The sequence below is a fragment of the Zootoca vivipara genome, chromosome 2 (genome assembly GCF_963506605.1).
Source record: "Zootoca vivipara chromosome 2, rZooViv1.1, whole genome shotgun sequence".
In the NCBI taxonomy this organism is placed as follows: domain Eukaryota; kingdom Metazoa; phylum Chordata; class Lepidosauria; order Squamata; family Lacertidae; genus Zootoca; species Zootoca vivipara.
In genome coordinates, this window is record NC_083277.1 from 115,543,929 (window position 1) to 115,558,877 (window position 14,949).

At 47.1% G+C, this 14,949-nt stretch overlaps 1 protein-coding gene across 1 annotated transcript in view; it reads left to right on the forward strand.

Annotated features, from left to right (window-relative positions):
* MARCHF9 (membrane associated ring-CH-type finger 9) overlaps positions 1–14,319 on the forward strand; it is a 45,698-nt gene extending 31,379 nt beyond the window's left edge. Inside the window, exons 3-4 of the mRNA XM_035107934.2 lie at positions 2,489–2,681; positions 13,225–14,319. Coding sequence (XP_034963825.1) covers positions 2,489–2,681; positions 13,225–13,553 — 522 coding nt within the window. The 3' untranslated portion in view covers positions 13,554–14,319. The remainder of the gene's footprint in view (positions 1–2,488; positions 2,682–13,224) is intronic.
* Positions 14,320–14,949: the final 630 nt, after the last annotated feature.

Consider the following 14,949-nt stretch of genomic DNA (forward strand, 5'->3'; position numbering starts at 1 on the left):
TAAATAATAATAATAATAATAATAATAATAATAATAATAATAATAATAATAATACTGTAGTAATACTAATAATAGGGACCCAGGTGGCGCTGTGGTTAAACCACTGAGCCTAGGGCTTGCTGATCAGAAGGTCGGCGGTTCGAATCCCTGTGACGGGGTGAGCTCCCATTCCTTGGTCCCAGCTCCTGCCAACCTAGCAGTTCGAAAGCACGTCAAAATGCAAGTAGATCAGGGGTGTCAAACTCAAATTCATCAGGGGCCGCATCAGCAGTTTGGTCACCCTCAAAGGGCCGGTTGTATCTGTAGGACTATGTGTCCACTCTTTATTATCATAAATTATTGTCACTGCATTCAATTATTACTGTTTTTTGTAATAATGTAAGTAATAACTAGCTCTGAAAGCAGAAACATAGTCAGAATAATGGCAAGTAGATATTCAAATGTACAATTATTGTACAATTTATTGAAAAATGATTTTTGGTAACTGCACTGGGTGGTGGAGGCTCGCTAGGGTTTCATGCAGGACCTTTGCAGAGCTACTAGTACCTGGAGATGCTGGGGTCCTGCATGCAGGACAGATGTTCTGCCAGTGAGCCACCACCGTTCACCAAAGGGACTGGCTGAGGTTGACTCACTGGAGCTGCTCTCCTGCTTCCAGGGTTTAAGGGCCAGAAGTATAAAGCAGCATCCTATGTTTCTGAGGAGAGGGAGAGGGAGGGGAGGGAGGGAGGGAGGGAGGAAGAAAAGAGGGAGTGGGAGGGAGAGAGGAAGGAAGGAAAGAGGGGAGAGAAAGAAGAGTAGGAAATAAGGAAGGGAATAAAGAAGGAAAGAAAAAGAAAGAGGGAGAGAAGACGGAAAGGGAGAAATAAGGAAGGAAGTAGAGGGAAAGAAAGAATAAGAATGAGGGAGAGGAAGAAAGATGGGAAGGACAGAAGGAAGAAAGGAAGGAAGGAAGAAAGAAAAGAGGGAGCAGGAGGGAGAGAGGAAGGAAAGAGGTGAGAGAAAGAAGAGTAGGAAAGAAGGAATAAAGAAGGAAAGAAAAAGAAAGAGGGAGGGAAGACAGAGATAAAGAAGGAAGGAAGGAGAGGGAAAGAAAGAATAAGAACGAGAGAGAGGAAGAAAGAAAGGGAAGGGGGGGTCGCCGCCTTGATTCATCGCCAGAAAAGAGCGCGAAGGGACCCAGGGGCAAAAAGCATTTCCCGTGCAGCGTGAGGCAGCGGGTGTCCGTTTTAGGAGAAGTGCGTAAAGCCTCAGAGTTGCACGTTCGTGAGGCTGAGCTGTGGCAGGAGGAGGAGGCGGCTTGCCGGGTCGGTGCCCGGCAGCGCCGTGTGGAGAGTCCCGAGCCTCTGGGATGCAGCAGTGCTCTGTAGCACTTTGAATCCTCCTCCTCCTCCACGCGGCGCTGCTGGGTGCTTTGTGCTTCAGCAGCAGCAGCTGTTTCCAGGCACCGAGCCGTGGCAGGAGGAGGATTCAAAGTGCTACAGAGCACTGCTGCGTCGCAGAGGCTCGGGACTCTCCATGCGGCGCTGCTCCGGCCGCCTTTCTACCCCCCCCCGCCCCAGCTGTTTGTCGGCGCTTTGTCGGCGCGGTGCTTCAGCAGCAAGGTCCCACTGCTGGGTCCCGCTGGCTGGGGCGCTCGGCGGGCCACATGACGAGGTCTGGCGGGCCGGATTTGGCCCCCGGGCCTTGTGTTTGACACCCGTGAAGTAGATAAATAGGAACCGCTACAGCGGGAAGGTAAACGGCGTTTCCATGTGCTGCTCTGGTTTGCCAGAAGCGGCTTTGTGATGCTGGCCACATGACCTGGAAGCTATACACCGGCTTCCTCGGCCAATAATGCGAGATGAGCGCGCAACCCCAGAGTTGGTCACGACTGGACCTAATGGTCAGGGGTCCCTTTACTATTAGTACCTTTAATACTAATAATACTAATAATAATGCTTTTTATTTATACCCTGCCCATCTAGCTGGGTTCCCCCAGTCACTCTGGGCCGCGCCCAACAGATTAAAAACAGAATCAAACATCAAACATTAAACATTTCCCTAAACATTTGTATATTTGTAGCAGAATGATTTTGCCAATGCCCAAGCTCTCTGTATTGCATTTGTTGTGCATTGACACCCTAAGATTCTGCACCCCTCGGCCTCATGGGAAAATCCTGTCTTGACTCGTTCTGCCCATCATTTGGCAAAGTACATGCAACAAAAAACTCCGTTACGAACACAATTAGTTGGCTATGTAAACATGCGTAACTGGCTGTTGTAACAGAATGTGCGAAATCTTATTCAAAACTTTGTTCAAAAATTTATCAGATTAACAAGATCAACATAAGTCTTGTTAACCTGATAAATTCTTGAACAAAGTTTTGAATAAGATTTCTCACATTCTGTTAAAGCAGCCAGTTACGCATGTTTACACAGCCATCATTTGGCAAAAGCACCCTACCAGCATTCGCTCCCATGCGCTGTTTTTCCTTCCCACCCCCAGTGGCAGGCGATTTCCCTGACGGTGATTGAAAAGGTACAGATTGCAGCCATCATCCTGGGTTCCCTCTTCCTCATCGCCAGCATCTCGTGGCTCATCTGGTCATCCCTCAGCCCCTCGGCCAAGTGGCAGCGGCAGGACCTGCTCTTCCAGATCTGCTATGGGATGTACGGCTTTATGGACATCGTCTGCATAGGTGAGTGAGTCCAGCCAGCCAAGCCCACTTTTGTTGCTTAGAAAAACAAATGGGAGGGTTCCCCCCATTTTGCTCTCACCGCTAGTGCGATCCCTGCAGCTTGCTGGATGCAGGGAAAAGGAAAATCAATGCTTCGTCTGCTCTGTGATTCCCTTGTGGAATTCGATGTAAAGGAATTTGATGGTAGATTTCAGGAGATTTCTAACCATTAGGAAAGGCCAGTTCTGAAGTAGTGCCTCCTGGCAATAGTCTTGGCAGCACAGTAACACAGGAAATGAGATTAGGATGGGGGAAGGTATGCTTCTACTGAGGTCAGAAAGCAGTTCTCCGTAGACAAGTTTTGTTGCATCCTACTTTTTGACCCAGGTGGCGCTGTGGTTAAACCACTGAGCCTAGGGCTTGCAGATCAGAAGGTCGGCGGTTCGAATCCCTGTGACGGGGTGAGCTCCCGTTGCTTGGTCCCAGCTCCTGCCAGCCTAGCAGTTCGAAAGCACGTCAAAGCGCAAGTAGATAAATAGGAACCGCTACAGCGGGAAGGTAAACGGCGTTTCCATGTGCTGCTCTGGTTTGCCAGAAGCGGCTTTGTCATGCTGGCCACGTGACCTGGAAGCTATACACCGGCTTCCTCGGCAAATAATGCGAGATGAGCGCGCAACCCCAGAGTCGGTCACGACTGGACCTAATGGTCAGGGGTCCCTTTACCTTTACTTTTGCTTGAGATTGTAACGATTAGCCACCGTGTGTTAAAATCTCTTTCACCCACCTTCCCCAGCCCCTCTGGCATTTTTAAATTGCAGAGCTGTTTGTATTCCTGGACATCATACAAGCCTATTGCTGTCGCTTTCAGAATTTGTCAACCCCAAAATCTAAGCACCGTAAATCATATATACAGAGAGGGAGCGTTTAAGGATGTGGAGATGGTAAATAGTTACCAATATCTCATTGGGTCCCAGGTGCAGAGGTGGGCGGGGCTGAATGAGATTTCCATTGGGAAGGATGTGGGTTCCAGTTCTTTGCTTTGCTATTTCCCCCTCACTAGGGGGGGAAATATGGGATGCAGGTGGCGCTGTGAGTTAAACCACAGAGCCTAGGCCCTAGGGCTTGCCAATCAGAAGGCCGGCAGTTCGAATCCCCACAACGGGGTGAGCTCCCGTTGCTTGGTCCCTGCTCCTGCCAACCTAGGAGTTCGAAAGCACGTCAAAGTGCAAGTAGATAAATAGGTACCGCTCCGGCGGGAAGGTAAATGGCGTTTCCGTGTGCTGCTCTGGTTCGCCAGAAGCGGCTTAGTCATGCTGGCCACATGACCCGGAAGCTGTAAGCCAGCTGCCTTGGCCAGTAAAGCAAGATGAGCGCCGCAACCACAGAATCGTCCGCGACTGGACCTAACGGTCAGGGGTCCCTTTAACAGGGGAAATATACAAAACGAACTGTATAGGTGTGCTTAATTTGCATAGTTTATATAGGGCAATGAATGTATACATACATTTTAGACACAGAATTTTCAAATCCCCAAACTTAGCCCCGAAACCTTTATTCAGAGCCTGGGACCAGCCCCATGGCTGGTAATGATAAAGTGGGGAGTGATTTCTGAGCCTCTGCAGAGTACCTTGCTTTCGCCGCTGATGGCCAGTTGCAGCTTGCCTGAGATTAGGAATAAAAACCTGCGAGGAGGGAAGTATGTCTCCCCTGCTGAAGTTAGCCCCAGCACCTTTCATTTTATAAATTAGCCACTGCTTCTGTGGGAACCATTTGTTTTCCTAGAACCGGAACATAGGAAGCTGCCTTTATACTGAGCCAGACCATTGGCCGATCTACAATTGTATCCACAGCCTGCCAGTAGCTCTCCAGGTTTTCACACAGGAGACATTCCCAGCCCTGCCTGGAAATGCCAGAGATTCAGATCTGGGACTTCCTACATGCAAAGGAGATGCTCTGCCAGTGAGCGACATCTTTCCCCTAAGTGGCAGGGTCAGTTCAGCTTAGAATGACTACAGCACATTGCAACATCTCGCCTATCCACACACACAAACATCCCAAGGTGCCTGGAGGTGTTCGGAATTTTCTGGGAATCATTTGGAAGCAGGAAAGAGAAAACACACCCATGTTCTGAACACAGGGGAAATGAAAGGAAGTTGTAAGGCGTAGGTCTCCACACATCTGTTTGGGTAAAACGTAACATCAGAATTGGCTCTTAGCGCAGGCTTAACAGACACAAACCAGCCAGCAATGAAATGTTAACAAAAGCCTCAGGAGGCCACAGGCTTTAGCTATACTGTAGTGCTTAGAAGCCCAGCTCTCCTCTCTTAAAGTTTCTAGGCCTCATGACTACAGAGATGAGTCTTGAAAATGGGATGGCAAAAATTGGTGAAGGATCTGAAACAGTGAGACATCAGAAGCCCACATCCATTAAGTAGCTCAAGGACCAATAGCAGGATTTAATTTAAAGGGGAAATAAATGTTAAGGTGTAAGCCACAAATTGTACTTTGACGCACAGCACATTCAGGAAAGTGGTAACACAAATTATATCAATTGTGCAATGCCGTAATACACAAATTAGTCCCCGGCCTCTAACTCATGCAGTATTTCTGCTGTGACCCTTGAAGCTAATATCCTCAGAGGAAGAAGGAGCTGCCTGTCACCGAGGCTGGCATGTCATAGTGTAGTTTACTAACCACCCAGCCTTGTCCTCTGCCCACTCTTAACCTCAGCACAACCTTCTGGATCCATCTGCCCCCTCCCTTCTGTTTCCCCTCTTGTGTGCCAAGCCGTCTATTGTGACATCAAGTGTAATAAGCCAATCACCACCCTCTAAATCCCTGGGTGATTTACATAACACAATTCCAGTACTTTTAATACTCAACATGATGATAAGTTCGGAGGAGGGGGGGAGAGAAATAATGCTGCAATAACCCCTGGGTGGGGGGATATTGGGAACTCAATTGAACCCATTGTAATGATGGTGTGTCGAAGGCTATACATAGCGTAAAGGTAAAGGGACCCCTGACCATTAGGTCCAGTCGTGACCGACTCTGGGGTTGCGCGCTCATCTTGCATTATTGGCCGAGGGAGCCGGCGTATAGCTTCCAGGTCATGTGGCCAGCATGACAAAGCCGCTTCTGGCAAACCAGAGCAGCACACGGAAACGCCGTTTACCTTCCCGCCGGAGCGGTTCCTATTTATCTACTTGCATTTTGACGTGCTTTCGAACTGCTAGGTTGGCAGGAGCTGGGACCGAGCAACGGGAGCTCACTCCGTCACAGGGATTTGAACCGCTGACCTTCTGATCAGCAAGCCCTAGGCTCAGTGGTTTAACCCACAGCGCCACCTGGGTCCCGATACATAGCATAGCAAACAGCTTTTCAGAACCCAGAGACCGGGAGGCGCTGCCACATTCATTTTGTGGTGCATGCATCCTTTTAAATATCTATGGTGTTCTGTGGGGCTGCCTGTGGCCACCCATTCAGGGGATGGGCCAGGCCCTCGCTTGCTGCAGTATCAGATGCTCCCAGACCATTCAATGGTGCTGTGCACACGCATTCATTTAATTGTGTCTTCCCATGATCTCTGGACATTTGGACCTGACTTCCTTTCTGAGTGAAGATATTAATCCAGGTGCCAGATTTATGTTTGTTTTGCGTGTTTGTGTTTTTGAAATACTTCACCTTGGGAATGAAGCCTGATTGCTGACAGAATAAAGTTTATGCTTGAACAGCATGGGAGATGGGAGACAACTGCTTGCAGCAGACGGCTTGTGTTGGGCTCAATATGGCCTAGTTGCCATAGTGCCATAAAACCCCTAAGTCTGCCCACCTCAATCTGAGCATGCCAAATTTTACAGGTTTCCGTGCACAATCTGTCCCCAGTAAAAGCTGTGAGCAGCTAAGGAAATTAAAAGGTGCTGGCCCGATTCGGACCAAAGGTCCACCTTAGTCTGCCATTCTGTTTGTCACAGTGCCAACCCAGATTCTTCCACTGAAGCTCAGAAGCAGGACATGAAAGAAGTAACCATCTCCCAGGCATGTTCCCACCCCAAAACCCACCAGCAATAGATTTTCAGATGCATCCTACCTAAGATCCGAAAGGTAGCCTATAGCAGTGTGATGCAGCAGCTAAAAAAGCCAATGCAGTTCTGGGCTGCATCAATAGGAGTATAGCATCTAGATCAAGGGAAGTAAGAGTACCACTGTATTCCGCTCTGGTCAGATCTCACCTGGAATACTGTGTCCAGTTCTGGGCACCACAGTTCAAGAAGGATACTGACGAGCTGGAACGTGTCCAGAAGAGGGCAACCAAAATGATCAAAGGCCTGGAAACGATGCCTTATGAGGAACGGCTTAGGGAGCTGGGTATGTTTAGCCTGGAGAAGAGAAGGTTAAGGGGGTGATATGAGAGCCATGTTCAAATATATAAAAGGATGTCATATAGAGGAGGGAGAAAGGTTGTTGGATTCAAACTACAAGAAAGAAGATTCCACCTAAACATTAGGAAGAACTTCCTGACAGTAAGAGCTGTTTGGCAGTGGAATTTGCTACCAAGGAGTGTGGTGGCGTCTCCTTCTTTGGAAGTCTTTAAGCAGAGGCTTGACAGCCACCTGTCAAGAATGCTTTGATGGTGTTCCCTGCTCAGCAGGGGGTTGGACTGGATGGCCCTTGTGGTCTCTTCCAACTCTATGTTTCTATGATTCTATGACCAGTGATGCTAAATTAGTCCTCGGTACATTTTGCTCTGATTGTGACAGGAACATATTTGATACTAGCAGCCTAGTCCCTGGCTTTGCTCAGGAATGGCAAGAAACCAAAACATCAGTGCAGTCTTAAAAGGTTCAGCCCGCCATCTTGATTCAAAATGGCTCCCCATTGTATCCAAGCATCAATCAAAGTCTGTTCCTTGATCTCAGAACTGTCATGCAAAATTTGGCTACAGTATCTTAAGAGGTGTTCAAATGCATAGGGAAAAGTCTCAACAGCTTTCCAAAATATATGGTAGTTGGGTGCGGAGGTGCTTTTTTAAGTACCTGAAAAGATAGGCGCACACCCACATAAGGCCTTGTGTATTTATTTTATTTTTATTCATTTAACAGAATTGGTATACTGCTCAATTGTAAAAATGCCTAAGCAGTTTACATGAAAGAAACATTTTCTACTGATTCCGTGTTAAATTTAACTTAGCTCTGATTCGAGGAAACTGTGGTCATCCAGGCATTGCTGGGCCTTAACTCTTATCAGCTGCAGCAGTGGCTGATGGCATGTGTAGTACAGCTTACTTACTTCGCCAAACCTTTACAGTGGTACCTTGGTTCTCAAACGCCTTGGTACTCAAACGCCTTGGTTCTCAAATGCCGAAAACCCGGAAGTAAGTGTTCCGGTTTTCAAACGTTTTTCGGAAGCAGAATGTCCAATGCAGTTGTAGGCTATTGTTTCTGGGGCATCTGCACCAATCAGAAGCTGCGCCTTCGTTTTCGGACATTTAGGAAGTCAAACGGACTTCTGGAACGGATTAAGTTTGGAGTCTGTTGTCAATATCAGAGCTGAACTAAGCTCCTGGAGAGCCTTATTTCATTTCAGTGGCCTAATTTGATGGGGAAAGTTGTTTTGATGTTGCTAGTGTTATACAATTGGGAACCAGCTCGTAGGCTGATCTACTCTGCCTTCATTCAGATGGTCCCCGTCATGTCTGTGGATTTGTGAACATGGGAGATGGCACATCAATCCCATTAAATGTTCGTATTGATTTTTAATTATCTTTCTATTGCTTCTTTTCTTTCTTATATTGTATGTTTTTTTATTTAAAACTTGAATTTAATGGGATACAATACAATACAATACAATACAATACAATTGAAAGAAATAAAACAGGTTGTACAAATACAATTAAAAACCATACAGTACATTACATTATAATAACTACAACAGGTGGAAAAAAACCATTAAGTGGTCTCCCAAGACCCTCAGCAATTTTCAAGTGGTCCACATGGGAAAATGTTTGGGAACCACTGATCTACTACAAATTATCTAGGGATCTACCAGCAGATCCCAATCTACCATCCTCCCAGCTTTGTCTACAAGGACTGACAAGTACCCTTCTGCAGGGTTTCAAACAGAGGTCTTTCTCAACCCTACTTTGATACACCAAGGATTGAACCTGGGATTCTGCATGCAAAGCCTTGCACTCTGCCACTGAGCTTAATAGCTATTAGGTTCTCGCAGCCAAGGGTCCCTGGTTCAAGCGCTGTGCTCCTGGGCACCCATGATAATATTTACAGTGGTACCTCGGATTAAGTACTTAATTGGTTCCGGAAGTCCATACTTAAACTGAAGCGTACTTAAACTGAAGCGAACTTTCCCATTGAAAGTAATGGAAAGTGGATTAATCTGTTCCAGACGATGAAAAGCACCCCCTAAAACAGCAATTTAACTCGAATTTTACTGTCTAATGAGACCATTGATCCATAAAATGAAGGCAATAATCAATTGTACTATAAAATTAATAAGACAGTATTGTAGATGATAAAAAATAAAATTATTACAGTGGTACCTCAGGTTAAGTACTTAATTGGTTCCGGGGTACCATTCGCACCCTGAAAAGTACTTAATCCGAGCAGCGATAGTGCGCGAAGCGCTGATAGATCGCTTCTGCGCATGCGCAAAGCACACAGATCGCTTCTGCGCATGCGCGAGATGCGGAACCCGGACGTAAACACTTCCGGGGCCGCGGAGTACTTAAACTGAAAGTACTCAAATCGAAGCGTACTTTAACCAAGGTATGACTGTGTAGATGCATGCTTAATCTGTTCAGTGGGCATCAGTTCCCCTTTTCTCCAGAGGTGTGTCCTGATGAGATTGTCGGCAGCTTTTGTGTCACATGCCTTTGTCGGTGGCCTCGTGCATGGTTGAAGGGGTGGGCGGCATAATTAAGGCTTGGTACACCCTGTGGCTGCCTTTGGGTTCCTCAGCAGATGGCACCGCACACCATCAATGGGAGAGAAAGCCTTTTTTAATTGGAAGCCAATGACATTCACTAAAGAGGCCGAGCCGCGTTTGTGGCACTGATGGATGAGCTCTGGCGAGACGGAATGATAACAGCTAGGCCCCTTGTGGGAAGCGAGCGGTGCGCTGTCATTGGGAAATGAATGAATGACTTTTCCATTTCCCATTGATTCAACAGGGACACGTGTCGCATGGTAATGACCCACGTTAGGCGATGGCTGGAGCTCGATTGATTGTCACTGGGTGGCATCCAGTCGGGAGATGATATTTATAACTCGCCGGTGCTCTTGGGAGCTCCAGAATATGTTGCGGGAGGGGGGGAGGGATTGTTTTTCAACACACACAGAAATAAGGAAACGGAAAAAGCCGTTACACACATGTCACCCTCTATACGCATATATCAAACCTCTGTCGCAACCTTATTCGAAAACATTGAATGAATCCCTCAGAAATTCCTGTAAATAAACCTTCCCAGACTCAGCGCCTTCCTGATGTTTTGGACTCTAGCTGTCATTAACCCCAGCCAAAGGGCCTGCACTAGCTGAGACTGTTGCATGTTTTAGCACACAAGGGCCTTGCTAATGGGGGGTCAACACTCGAAGGCCACCAATGCTGCTGTAATTGTATCAACATTGCTGATTTATTCATACACATAGTTAACAAAGACTCGCGATGCTGATTTAGCCAGGTTTTCAATATTTTGGAAAAGCTTCGTTTACCTGCAACATTCCATCTTGCAGAATTATTTTATATGCCGATTCCTTAAGCATAACGTTAACATTATATTTTGGCATGCCCCAAAGAATAGGTTAACGTGGAGACAGGTGGAACTTACTTTTATTATCTCCGAAATAATGATATTTGCCTATTTCTAAAGGTTTCATATTATTTCACACTCCCACCAAATATATTTCATATTTGCTTAATCACAAAAACATTTCCCAGATGTTTGTTGATTCACTCTCCTGAGTCTGCACGATCCGCAAAGGCAGTTTCCCTGTCAGGAAATAATACATTTCACCCTTTTGTTACCAAGAATCTGGTCTGTGCAGGAAAGGATCCTTTTTACATGGATTATTGTGTCTCTGCCACCATCATTTGTACATTTGTAGTGACTTGCCCAAAGCCACCCAGTTAGTTTCATGGCCAACCTTTGAACCCTGTTTTCTTCCATGTTCTAATTTGATACTCTGACCACTATGCCCAGGGGCATACCTAGAGTGCAGGCCCAGGAGGGTCCAAAAATCGCATCTCTCTTCTCTGGCTTGGAGTGGCTCGGAGCTCACCTGCCTGTCCGCACACTACCTGGGGAGTCCTCCACTGCTCTTGAGTGGCTGGGCAAGGTGCACAGGCTCATCTGCAAAGGGCACAGGGGACATGGGCATAGTTACATCTCTTTGCCAAGGGTGCAAGGAAGCCTGGGTACGCTTCTGACAATGCCACATGCTGTGCCACAGAGTGATATAAGCAAAAGACAAGTCCCTGCCCCAAGGGCCTTAACATTTAAATTTCAGCTCATGGGAAAGAAAGGGAAGGGGAGGAGGTGAGAGGGAGAGTACGTAGCATAAAGCAGTTATATCTTCTTGAGCTTTTTTTGCCCTTAGTTCATGAATGCCAGACTAAAACCGATTCTTGGCCTGGGTAGCCGTTCCATGAAAATGGAAAATGAAAGCTGATGTTTTGTTTTGTTTTATTTTGTTTTGTTTTTAAATCGGGGTAGGGAACAGGAGCAAAATGGCACACAACTTGATCCAAAATCTACCCAGGGAACTGCCAAGAAAGCTTGACACCGCATGCTCAAGAAATACATTCATGCAGAACCATATAATGCATGCAAATATGCTTAACTTAAACGGCTCGATATGCAGGTTTTATTTTGGGTACGTGGTTGGGGCGTAGGAGTAGATGCAGCCTAATAACTAGAGGCCAGGAGAAACAGCTAGGTGACAAGTCTTGCAAGACAGAGGCTACTTTTCCAATATCCCTTCACAAATCATGAGGACTAGCTATAAGCAGAATTCCTTCCCCATGCAAATGATTGTGCAAGGCACAGTCTATTCTTGTACAACAGCCCTGTGAAATGACATTGGGTTGAGTGATGGTACCTTGCCCAAAGCCACCCAGAAAGCTTTGTTCCTGAGCAGAGACTTGAACCTGGGTCTCCCCCGTCCAAACACATATATGCTGGCCCTGTGTGGAAATCACATGAGCACACACAGAACCGCAGAAGAGAAATTATTCCAGTGACACAGGTGCTTTGTGGCAAAGTGACAAACTTGGGCTAAGCTGGAGGTGGAAATGGATGGGGGTGTGATCCAGATGGACTCAGACCTCACCTCTTAAAATTCATATACAGTGGTACCTTGGCTCTCAAACTTAATCCATTCCAGGAGTCCGTTCCAAAACCAAAGCGTTCCAAAACCATGGCGCGCTTTCCCATAGAAAGTAATGCAAAATGGATTAATCCGTTCCAGACTTTTTAAAACAACCCCTAAAACAGCAATTTAACATGAATTTTACTATCCAACGAGACCACGGATCCATAAAATGAAAGCAATAAACAATGTACTGCAGTCACACAATCAATCAGTCCGTAGCTGAACTGGATTCCACACAGTAACAAAAAAAAGAGCCGCAAAAACAAAATGCAAAATAAATAGCAAAAACAGACAGACCTCAGTGTAACACTCAAAACGGAAGTGTGGCACTCAAATCGGAAGTGTAACACTCAAAACAGAGTACATTCGGCTTCTGAAAAAGGTTCGCAAACCGGAACACTTCTGGGTTTGCAGTGTTTGGGTTCCAAATTGTTTGAGTACCAAGGCATTTGAGAACCAAGGTACCACTGTATCTATTTGTTCATTTGCTTATATAGTACCCTCAACCTATGTGGTGGTGCAAGAGGGCAGTTCCCTGCCCCGAGGAGCATCCAATCTGAAGTTTGACAGAAGAAAGGGAAGGAAGTGGCAAGTGGGGAAAATAATGTGCCCATCACTCCAATTGCATGTGCCTGGCCTTGGTTAGAGGCTTAGGCTGCAGTCCTAACCCTGCTTAACCAGTGAGGAAGCTCCATTGACTTACTTCTGGGTAGACAAGCTTAGGACTGTGCCCCAAAGTGTAGCAAGGCTACAAGGGAAGGATATGGTGCAAGTGAGAGCAAGGGGTCACACAGAAGTGTGCTGGGAGGCAGTTCCAAGCATATGGGGCAGCAAGGGAGAAAGGCAGCTGGGATTGCTTGTGGGAGCAAGAGCGGTGACTGTTGTGGAGGGGCTTTGGACTTGGGCAGGGATTATATGAACAAAGAGATCGACCACAAAGCGGGCTGGAAGCCAACGTAGCAATTTCAGGAGATATGGGTCAGAGCTAGGAGGGAGGCGAAGAGACAAAGAAGGGCCGTATTTTTGTGATATGCTTGAATATGGGGAACAAAGGAGAGTGAGGAGTCAAAGATCAAGCCAACATGATGAGAGGCTAAAAGGAACTGAGGTGCCTTATTGCACCCTATTTTCAGAGTTCCCCCAGCAACAATCTTATATTTCCTTCTTTCTTTCGACAGGCTTGATTATCCACGAAGGCTCCTCGGTGTATCGAATATTCAAGCGTTGGCAAGCGGTGAACCAGCAGTGGAAGGTGCTGAACTATGACAAAGCCAAGGACCTAGGGGAACCAATTGGCGGGAGCACAAAGCCCGGAGGGCGGAATTCACGGACGAACCCCTCCTCGGGGAGTGAGAGGACCTCCCAGCGGGGCCAGCGGGTTAGGACTATTTTGAACCATCACTGTGGTTATACAATTCTGCACATTCTCAGCCACCTGCGGCCTAACGAACATCGCGGGGGCTCCAGTTCCAGCCGCGAGGTTGTCATGAGGGTCACGACGGTATAATAACAGCCTACGGGGCCTTTGCCAAGAGGGAGAGGCTCCACGGTTAACCATGGAAGGAAGAAGCCGATGCCTTCATCTTCCGCACAGGCTCCATTCTGAGCCCTTACGGGGCAGGCCGCACGCTGTATACTGTCCGACGCAGGAGGATGCCTGCCTCCATGGCGTTGCCGCCGCAGACCCCACCCGCCTCTTCCTTGTTGTGCGTGGGGAGTGCCTCAACTTGATTGCACCTTCCTACCCTCCCATCAATGTGAATTTTTTTTCCTTTCTCTCTCTCCATCCAGCTTGTGGTGAAAGGAGAGACAAGTCCCCCTTCCTCCCCCCCAAAACCCCAACCCTCCTTTGTTATGACTAAACTCCTTGGAAGTGTGGTGGGTGGGGTTTTTATTTATTTATTTATTTAATTTTTGAAAAAATCAAAACAAAAAAAACCAGCCCCTGCCTGGTTCCTTCAGAACGAGTCTTGGCGCCAACCAATCCAGATATTTGAAAACATTTTTACCTCATCTTTCAAAGGAAATCCTGCCAGAAGACCACCCATCCTGCCTTTCCAACCCATCCCATTGGTCTCTCTGACTGGGAGACGCCAACCAGAGAGGTTCTGAACTTTTACCCATCCCTCCAAAATAATAATGGTGCAATAAACATGTTTCTTAAAGCAAAATGGCATCTTGCAATAAGATATATTACCTGTGCATTTCATCTTTAATTTAATGCATGGAAATCTCTTTCTCTCCCTCCCTCCGCCCCTCTTTTCCCCCCCCCCTTCTCTCTGACAATGGAAGGATAAAGAATTGTTTATATACAAGAAGGTGTCCTGCAGTTGCGTTGTTCACTTTCCGTTTAAAAAGTCTGTTCCAATCAGGTCAGGGTATGTGCGATGTGTCATCTAGCGGGCATGTGGAGATGATGGGGGACGTTTATTCAGCGAAGGGATGCCTTGTGTTAACTTTTAGGGCAGGGATGGGGAATCTGTGGCCCTACAAATGTTGCTGGACTACAACTCCTGTTATTCTTGACCATTGGCAGGGGCTGGTGGCAGGCCCACAGGGCCCTTGTCTCGTGTTTTAGGGGTGGTTCTGGCAAGAAAGAAACTAAAGCCTTAAGAACGGCCATTGCTACCTTGGTTTTAAGGATCCAAACACATTTATGGCCTGGTCCTGTGCTTGCTGACTTTGAAGTACATATTTCCTTCGGGCTCGCTCCTAATCACACCTAGCAATAGCAGCTGGTGTGCTGAGGCAGAGCTGACTGGCATCACTTCGACTTCATTGCACGGCCTGAGCTCAGGGTTGCTCAGATGCACCCTTTTGAGCGCTGGTTTGGCTCTGCTGGCGCATCAGTGTGGCCCTGACCTCGCTACTGCCCTACTTCACCCCAGCCCCATCCAGGTAAG